We start from the raw sequence: 9,563 nt of genomic DNA on the forward strand, positions 1-9,563 counted from the left end.
ATGGCAAAAGTTGAGCGACAGTAAATTCATACCAGTGAAGATTTTGACAAGTTATATGGACTTTTGCCATATCATGTTCACCCTTCAGTTCCATTAAGTTTTTATAAAAACTGCTGAGTAATTAGACTGAAAATGATCTCTGGTTTCCTCAGCAATTATGTAGCTACACTTTAGGATAAACTAATAAAACACATTAGACAAAAAGATGATGGCGTTAACGTACCATTTTATTCATTTCAGTTTAGAAAACACAATAATGTTGAGTGATAAACTTGATTTTAATTACAGTGTAAAGAAACTGAACTGAAATGAGTCAACAGTGATTAGCCAGCAGGTTAATATAAGTAGGCCACAAATAAGATGATATGTTCTGGCTCCTATGAATTATCATTACCATTTTTAAGGATGTTATAGGACAAAATAAATATCACTTGTTACAGAAATAACTCCTGTAGTCTTACATAATTTGTGTTACACAGGGCTGGTTCACTCAACTTAACTGGTTCTGGTTTCATTGTAGGGAGTAACAGTATCACCACAAACAGTGTTACGTATATAAAGCCAATATGTTGTGTGGATCTTGTGCATGTTGAGTGCATAAATTTATTGTGACCATCACACAATCCTTCCCTGAAGCAGTGGACGACTTTCTCCTGGTGACTGTCGACTCAGCAGGTTCCACAACAGCAAAGGCATTGATGTTACTGCAAAGCTGCCTCCGTTCTCAGCATTGTCCTCTCTTAGCGGCTGGTACTGCTTGAAGCGCCTGAAAGAGAAATTATATAAGAGAAAGTTAAAGTAGCTATGAAGAAGAAATGCTGCTTTAGAAATTTGTTTGGGGTTTAGTAAAAAACAAAGTGTGATTGTCAAAAGCAAAACCCACAGGGTGGTAGAGGGGTAACCTGCTCTGAAATTGTTATGTGCACTTTGGGATTAAATAGTCTGAAAAGGGTTCTCAATTTTACAGCCATCATCTAAATGTACCACATTTAGATTTTGATCAAATCTTGGCATTTCAGTAACCAAATCTGAATGTAGAATGTTGTTTCAGTGACATCTTTTCAGTATGCAATCTAAAAAATATTTGACCTACCACAGATTTTAGTTTTAACTAAAAAAAAACAGAACACTGTGTTGAAATAACAACTTGAATGTAAGACTCTTAGCTGAAGGAGAAGCCTAACATCTAAACGGCTTGACCTGCTAAAACATTCACAGAACAGATTCGTTGTCTAGGTTTTAGGTTTTCTCAAGCCAGCTAACACACTTATTACCTCAGCCGAGGTTCCAGGTAAGCCAAGCAGTTACTATATGGTTTCTTGGAAACACTGCAAACTGCTGACTGGTCAGAGAGAATCACATGTGGGTGTATGCAACATTGCCTATGCAGCAGAGACGTTACTTTGACTTGTGCACAGATCAAACTGATATGATCTGTGTTAATTAAAATCAACATATAAAAAGCATTAGAAGTGCTGATATGTGGGCTAAGTGTTCTCCACTGCTGCCTGGCGCCATGTTACACTCAGGCTAGTATTTGTTATTTGCCAGTCAGCTCAACATCTGTTCTGGTATTTTGAAAGCTGACTCACTCATACAGCTCGCAGAAAACCTAAAAGTGACATAAATATTATTTGATGTTTGAGGTGAAGTTCGTTGGCCCCTCATTTGTATTTAAAGGAGAGAATTGTTACCGATGGTCACTGATTGATAAAGAGATGGTTGTTAAAGAAAACATTGAAAGTTAAATAAACTGCAGTTAAAGCTAATATTTTACATAAGTTGTCCAATCATTTATGATGTTCTTGTTTTTGCTGTTAGTCATTTTGGTCACAAATGTATAATTTTTTAAAAATCAGACACTGACCTGTACATCAAACCCATACAACAAACGACACAGGCGAGAACCATGACGCCCAGCACTATGGCAGCTGTTCCAGCTGGGGAACCACCAGAGGCTGAAATAAATTGAATAATGATTTACAAATGAGAAAAAATAACCTGTGGAAGTCATTTCAGTGGCCATTGATACATTTTTTTCTCTCACTCACCCACTGCTACATTGACTCTCGCACTCGTCACGGCAAGACTGACATCATTTGTCAGCGACACGTTGAGGCAGAATACACCTGTCTCGTTGAAGAACTGACGAAGGATCATCTGACAGTCTGGCGAGGGTGAAGCTGCATTGCAGATAGTTTGGACCGGTGTGATACAGTCAGCATCAGAAATGACAGTGCAGACCTCGCTTGGCAGACTACAGGAAAGAGAGTGATGAGAATAGTTATGACCTGATGTCAAGCACTTAGTTCGCTTATGTTAGAGACATCCCATAATAAGGCGTTACACATGAAAGTGTTCATATATTCCAATAGGAAAACTGTAACATCTAAAACACGATTCATATTAGTTTTCACGTCTTTCATATTTACAAGCACTTATTTACAAAAATACCTGTACCTGAGGAATCTCTTACACAAAGGAAATTTCGGAGCGAAGACAGGAAATGTCTTGAATTTCTGACTTAATTAAATCAGCCAATTGGAATAATTGTTCAAACAATTGTCTGGCTTCTTGATTAATGCAATAACCCACCTTCCTTGACAGCTAATCGTGACATCCACAGCATTCTGTTCCAGATCAGTCGCCACTGCCAACACGTTGGACACCTGAACAATCTCTACACTTTCAATCCCCTCTGCATGGTTGAGAATGGACAGAGACATTTCAATATCACTAAATCATCTTCTTTTTAAAAAGAATTTTTAACAGTAGCATATTATCGTCTGCATTTCAATGTATAGCACACAAGCTGGTATAACAGCAACTTACGAACAACATCCACAGATGTAGCAAGGGAGCCATAACGGTAGACTGTGCAGTCGGCTGTCAGCTCTGGCGCCTGTCTTTTGGCCACAACCAGGGCAACCTGTGCTGGATCAGCTTCCACTTCAGCCTGAACATCCCCCTCGACTGGAACAGCCTCTTCTTCATCAGCTGGTTACATCAGTGTAAAACAAACAAACAAAAAATTTGTTTTCGAAGCAAATTTCTTTATTCTGTGTTCAGCATTTTTAACTTGAAGTAAATTTTCACCTGCAGCGGCCGCAGTGGCTGCAACTACATTTTCAGCATCCACCACCTCAGCCTCGGTATCTGCCGCTGCCTCCTCTACAGCCGTGGCCTCGGTGGCAGCAAGAGCTACCACGTTATCAACAGGGGCTTCAGTTTGAGCTTGGACCACCTCTGTGGCAGCAGCAGTATCTTCAGCAGCCTCCACAGCAGCTTCTTGCTCTGCAGCTGCGTTTACCACAGGGGCAACAGTGACTGTGTCTACAACTTCAACTGCAACTTCTTCTCCCTCTGCAACAGGGGCAGCTGAGGCAGCGGCATCAGTCACAGGCACATTTTCTGCAGCTGCATCTACCGCCACAGCTGCATCTGCCGGCTCTTCAGCTGCTGGTGCGACGGGAGCAACAGTGGCCACCTCTGCTGCTGCGGCATCTGTGTCCTCAGCAGCAGCAGGAGCAGCAGTGATGGCAGGATCTTGTTCTGCTGGAACAACGGCTGCATCTACGGCTGCAGGGGCCACTGAGGCAACCTCTACAACCTCAGTGTCGGTATCAACTACTGGCTCTTCATCATCTGTGTTTGTGTCTGCGGCAGGTTGTACAGAAGCAGCGAGCGGAGTCGCATCGGCGGCTGGTACATCCAGAGCAATTGCGTCCCCTCCCTCAGCTGTTGCCGCTGGGACAACTGCAGGAGTGGAGGCCATGACCACAACAGCTGGAGCAGCAGAGGCATCCATTGGAACAACTGAAAGGAAAGTGTAACTGCTGAGCAAAGCAAGCATATAGAAAACAAAAGAACTGCAATTCATTTAAAATCTTACCAGCAGTGGGGTTTCCACATTCATTAGGGATGCTTGCCATCAGGACCACCTGAGGTTTATAGGTTCCTACTGTGAGGTACGTATGTGTGACAGTGTGCTCTCTGGAGATGAGTGTTCCACTATTGTCACCAAAGTCCCAGCTGAAGCTGACATCTGCGTTGTTGAGGTACTGGCTGGGATCGTGGAGTGCGATGGTGAAAGCAATGGCCTGATTCTGGATGAAGTTCTGGTCACCTTGATTTACATCATTGACTTGAGCAAGTGATACGCTGAATGGAACTTGGTCTAAAGACAGAGCAAAAGATGTAGAGCGGTTATTATGAGACCTGCTAAAGAGGGGTAAAGTTGTATGTTCATTTCCCCCAAGTAAGACCTTGAAAATTGTTTTAACGGATCACCTGTGATAGAGAAGACTGTGGAGGCGTAGCCCAGGGGAATAAACTTGTCTTTTCCACGGCAGTGATAGATCACAAGCTCCATGTTGTAGGAGCCCAGGGGGATGTTGTCTGTTCCAATGGTGAGTGAGGAGGATGGTCCATCTGCCACCTGCCAATAACGTCCTTAAAACAATAACATAATGATGACTACAATATCATTTCTCATGCTTACACTCATCAGGATCAACTCTTTGTCAAACTACAACAGATTAAATGATCAAAACAATGAAAGGAAATTCTGTGTTTCTCTGAATTGACCCTGTTAAAACATTTTAGATAATAGGAAGGAAAGAAGACTGAATTTCATCCATTTTTAATGAGAGGAAGATAAAATCCACATTGGTGTTCACTGGATCTTGTTACAGATTTATATAAAACGATATGATCATTTGTCAGGCTGACTGGAAAATGTAGGAGATTATCACAAATCTTCAGATAACTGGCTTACAAAAAAGATTTTGTTGTTTGTCGCTATTACCGTGAGCTTAGGCCAGTGTTAAACTTTACAGAAAGAATGTGGACCTGTTTAAACCCTTTTAAGGTCAGGTTTTGTTTTTTACTGTAATTTTCCTTTTTGTCCCAACACAGAGCACGTTTTCTATGACAAGAAATGATATCTATCTCAAGTGAACCACAATGTTATAACCACGTCAAAATGCAACCTGTTATTTACCCCATGTCTTCCACACAAACACATAGTGAGGTTTCCTGTCATGTGTCCCTGTGAAAGGTGTGCCATCAGGAAAAACTCCAGTCCTCTCAGGGTCTTGGTCTGGATACACAGCCTGACCCTCCTCATACTCGCGTCCTGAACAAAGGCAGCAGCCGTTGATCAAACACACAAACACACACGCGTGCACATGTGATGAATTTAAGTATGACTCCGACAAATCAACAACAAAGCCAGGTGTGAAATACACTTAACTGTATATTGTTTCAATAAAATGATAGTAACACCTATTTAGAATCACACAGATTTGTTGCTTAACTGGTAATTCATTTCAACACTTTTTTGTCATCACTCACAAATGAAAATTTTCTTCTTTACCATCTTTACGTGTAAGTTATGAAACAAGTAGACGAGACTAAAATCCGGGTGGTAAGATATTTTGAAATGTTTGTTGTAATGGGCATTAAAAAAAACTGATCACAAAGATATTCAGTCTGGAAGGAGCTTCCATAATAACCCTGTAGTAGCTCCCCTTCACTGTGTCATCAAGAATACTGTCGAAGTTCCTTTACTGAGTTATTTTACCGTTGATGGTGCAGTTACGCGCCCACACCACCTGTCCATCAGGCAGCACCGTCTGGTTCGGTGGGAAATTGAGATTGACGGTGAAGGTTGCCTTTGCTCCTGTCAGGGTGGGCGCGTCGTTCTTAAGCTCAAAGGTCACTTCACCGCCTACAAAAAAATATTACACACAGTTTGACACCTTTGCAGTAAAAAAACAAAAACAGCGATATTGATTTATTGATTGATTTTTATATTGGTTAGAAAAACAAAAACAAACAAATGGGTCTTACCAAACCAACAGTTTCTGAATCTTGGATCTCCATCTTGCCACACCGGATACATCCGAGAGTTCCATGATCGGTAACGTGTAAAATGACTTCTTTGTCCTGAAAAATTGTCACAAAGTCGTTAAACAATGCATGAAGAGTACCTAAGGAAGCAACAACTGCAAGAATTTAGTTGTATTTATGTGCAACTGCATGTTTCAGCAGAGTTAAAGTTGTGGACATTAATTGTGGAATTAAGATAATGTCTGAGTTGCTTAAGAAAAGGCGCTCGTTTTTTTGGTGTTGGTAGGGGTGAGGGGTGTCAGGGCTCTTGGGCAGGAGTCACACGGCCAACAATCCCCCTCAATCCCTTTCATGTGACTATCAGCTGAGCATCAGTAATCCCAGTGTGAGGAATGAGGGCTCCCAGACACGAGCTCACTGGCTGTTGTTCTGAGCTTGTGTGCGTGAAAGCAGGTGAAAAAGGCCTCACGAGATCCTCATAGGCAAAATAAACTCACCTAAAGAGGACTGAAAACTAAAATCTTCGATTATCGGTATAAATATTCAGGTCTGAGTCTCAGTCAAGTTTAGTGACATGTAGCACAAAGTGGGAAAAGAATTAAGGAGAACAAATGCAGATTACCCTGAAAAAAAAGACTTTAATGGCATAAAATTGGCATGTGAAAGTTTATACATCTTTCCCCTCTGAGTGTGTTTGCATGAAATTAAGTGTGAAATCACAGAAACCTCTAATTACTGTTCAGCTTGTTGTCCAGACCATAAAAAGCTACCACAAAGAATAAGTTGTAAGATTGTAAAGGATGATATGATGAGTCACATTAATCGCGCTAATCCAAATTAATAGCATACTCATCATCTTGATCATTTCATTTTCTTAAATAAAAGACAAAAACTTTGCAGTAACACTTTTTTCCTGTTTGTATTTTGCGGCAGAGAGAGAAACTGACATTTCAGCATCACTGCTCTGAGGGACAAAGACCTGGAAAATCACAGATGCTTTTAAAAGTTGTTTCGCTTTATGTTTGCAGAACTGTAACTAGCACTCATGTGACTAATTAGTGAACATAAGATAATAAGGATTACACTTTCCTGCTTTGCCTGGTAAACAGTTTTACCTGCCGTACATCTGACACGAAGCTGCCGAAAACATTTTGCGCTCTGTAAATTCAGATATACTCACTTATTGCCAAGGCTGAGGTAAAAGCCAGAACGAGCAGCACCACCGTCCTCATCCTGTGTTTGGTCTTCTGTCTCCTCTCTCTGTGCCCTGAACCTCACCCGTCAGACCTAGATCCCAACACAACTCCCAAAGAGACTTCACACACACTCCCTTGCTCTCTTTAAGACGGCCCTGGACCTGAATTACCATAAAATTTCTTCTCACCTCTGACATCATCAGCCTGTAAACTGGCGCCACCCCCCTCAACAAAAACACGAGTGCACTTTTGTTGTCTTTGTGTTGTGTTTTGTCTTGTTTTCATTCATAAAATCTACATTTTGTTTCGTTTCAGTTTTAGTTGAAACTAAATGTTTTCATTCTGAGTTTCACCATCATAGGTATCTCAGGTCATTGAAAGCTAACTTACAGAAGAAAAGAAAAAATGCAATAAAGTGAATGTTAACGATTCAAATGAAAACCTTGAAATGAGAACCCTGAAGTGCATTACTGGACAACCAATGAATACTCAAAATATAGAGAAAGAAGATGTGCCTTTAAGGTTGAGAACTGTGAGCAAACCCAGAGTCACGCCAGAGTTTGAGATATGACCTCACAGCTATGTGTGCATGGACATCACAAGATTAGAGTGTGGACACCCGTTCAATAGCATCCTTTTATTTCCTCAGTCATTCCTCCGTATCCTGCTGTTCACCTCAGGCTGGCGCAGCTCAGTGACTCCGAGCTCGCAGCAACATGCTCAGATCCTCCTTTGTGATCCAAGGTCTACTTCAGAGGAAGAGAAGAGCACATTTGAATGGAATTATTAAAAAAAAAAAAACTAAAACAAACTTTTACATATTACAGTACTGTAAACACATGTTTTTCATCAGTTTCCAAAATAATTTATCTGTGGTAAGAGAAAATGACCGTTTTTTGCCCAACAAAAAAAAAACAAGAACATTTTTTTGTTGCTTGTTTGATCTGACTTGGTATTCAAGCTTATGAAACACCGTCTCACAAGGAAACATGTAATCGTTTGTCCACACAATTTGTCCAAAATACAGTAGTGTCTCAACAAAGGCCCAGATTCAGTGAGATGGGAACATTTTTTTGCATCAGCAAGCTTTAAATCGATGTGATACATATAACCGTGTATTCATCTATATTTAAACTAAATCACGTCTTACTGCTCCCTAATCTAAACCGTATCTTTAATGATATCCAATTATTTCTTTTTTTTTCTCTGACTTTTACCAACCTCAACTTGACAGTTAAGTCGAAAAATGAAAAGTTGTTGAACATTTTTGGATCAGATGTGACTCGAGCTTGGTTCTCTGGTGTGACGACCCCTTTCTACCTCCACATAAGTGTTTTTAAACATGTAATAGTTGTGCAGTATCATATTTGTTTCGGTTTACAAAGGAAAAGCCACGTAACCTTTTTAAACCTTATGAATACGGTAATTTTTCTCATTTTTTCTGCAAGCACGACAGTGTCATGCGATGCAAATGTTACATTTTTCTGTTTTTTATTAGAATTCCTATCTATTCATTTATCTATTTTCACTTATTTAACTCAGAAGGCATAGTCAACCCAGGCTTTATATCACAGTGATGTTGTCTCATGCCTGTGAGACTGTTCAGGCTGCACTACATGTGACCCCTCATGTGCTCACAACAGTGTTCAGGAAGAAATAAATCCCCCAAAGAGCACCTGACTTAACATACCACAAATTGCCAACCTTTAGCTTCTGTTCTCATTAGTCTCCACTTTATACTATCTTAGTAATGACGGTCCTGAAATTCAGGGACTTTGTGGAAACACATAAAGACACTTTAAAGATGTTAAAACTTAAGCAAGACCTGAAGAGAATCTACACAAGAAGTTGCTGGTTGTTTTATATGCTGCAATTACTGCTGGAGCTCATATATTGAACAAGCTGGTGGAACAGCCTGAAATGACCGTGAAAAGAAATGAAAGGCAGCCTAAAAGCAGATCAATGAGGCTGTCTGGATCAGGCCATACAGGGAAATCAGTTCATGGCAACGGTCGCTCAGTTCATTCACGCGTCAAACAAACTGATCTTGATTTGTTCCGTATCGATAAAAAAAGAAAAAAGGGGAGGGGAGGGGATACAAATCACCTTAAATTGAACCCCAAAACCAGGACAAATAGCTTGAAGTATCCATACTTCTTCATAATGAAATAATGCATTATGACACAGCAGGAGCAGCTTGATCTCCTCTTTCTAACATGTGTCAAGATAACTAACTGAGTTTTTTTTTGTTTTTTTTTGTTACAGGAGAGTGACAAACTCAGGTTTTACCAACCAAATCTATGATTTATCACATCGACATTAGGATGTGGTAGATCCACTGACAGTGTCGATTATCTTAAATTTCATGAAATCAACTCTGTTTCCTTGAAACCAGGAGGAATAAAGAACCCCCCCCATCTTCATATATCTTTTTTCTAAATATTCAAAATGATGATTTTTTTTGAGAAACTAACAATTGTACTCTTGCACCTCTGTGTAGGAGCATTTAAATAG

The 9,563-nt window shown here is 40.3% G+C and overlaps 1 protein-coding gene across 1 annotated transcript; it reads right to left on the minus strand.

Annotated features, from left to right (window-relative positions):
* Window positions 1–206: 206 nt before the first annotated feature.
* pmela (premelanosome protein a) lies at window positions 207–7,179 on the minus strand. Its single transcript, XM_072383170.1, has 12 exons — window positions 7,034–7,179; window positions 5,854–5,949; window positions 5,585–5,731; window positions 5,003–5,137; window positions 4,291–4,452; window positions 3,893–4,177; window positions 3,097–3,816; window positions 2,833–2,997; window positions 2,596–2,698; window positions 2,052–2,257; window positions 1,868–1,958; window positions 207–766 (listed from the first exon to the last, which is right to left on the minus strand). The coding sequence occupies exons 1-12, from the start codon at window positions 7,083–7,085 to the stop codon at window positions 616–618; spliced, it is 2,313 nt and encodes a 770-aa protein (XP_072239271.1). The 5' UTR covers window positions 7,086–7,179; the 3' UTR covers window positions 207–615.
* Window positions 7,180–9,563: the final 2,384 nt, after the last annotated feature.

The sequence above is a fragment of the Leuresthes tenuis genome, unplaced genomic scaffold (assembly GCF_036924035.1).
Source record: "Leuresthes tenuis unplaced genomic scaffold, fLeuTen1.0.hap1 SCAF_3, whole genome shotgun sequence".
In the NCBI taxonomy this organism is placed as follows: Eukaryota; Metazoa; Chordata; class Actinopteri; order Atheriniformes; family Atherinopsidae; genus Leuresthes; species Leuresthes tenuis.

Excerpts from the sequence above, each read along its gene's own strand:
- pmela (XM_072383170.1), bottom strand. The coding sequence starts at position 7,085 with ATGAGGACGGTGGTGCTGCTCGTTCTGGCTTTTACCTCAGCCTTGGCA. Across the intron at positions 5,138-5,584 it reads GCGTAACTGCACCATCAACG|GACGCGAGTATGAGGAGGGT; the intron begins GTAAAATAACTC and ends GCCTTTGTTCAG. Across the intron at positions 2,258-2,595 it reads ACGATTAGCTGTCAAGGAAG|TCTGCCAAGCGAGGTCTGCA; the intron begins GTGGGTTATTGC and ends TCTTTCCTGTAG.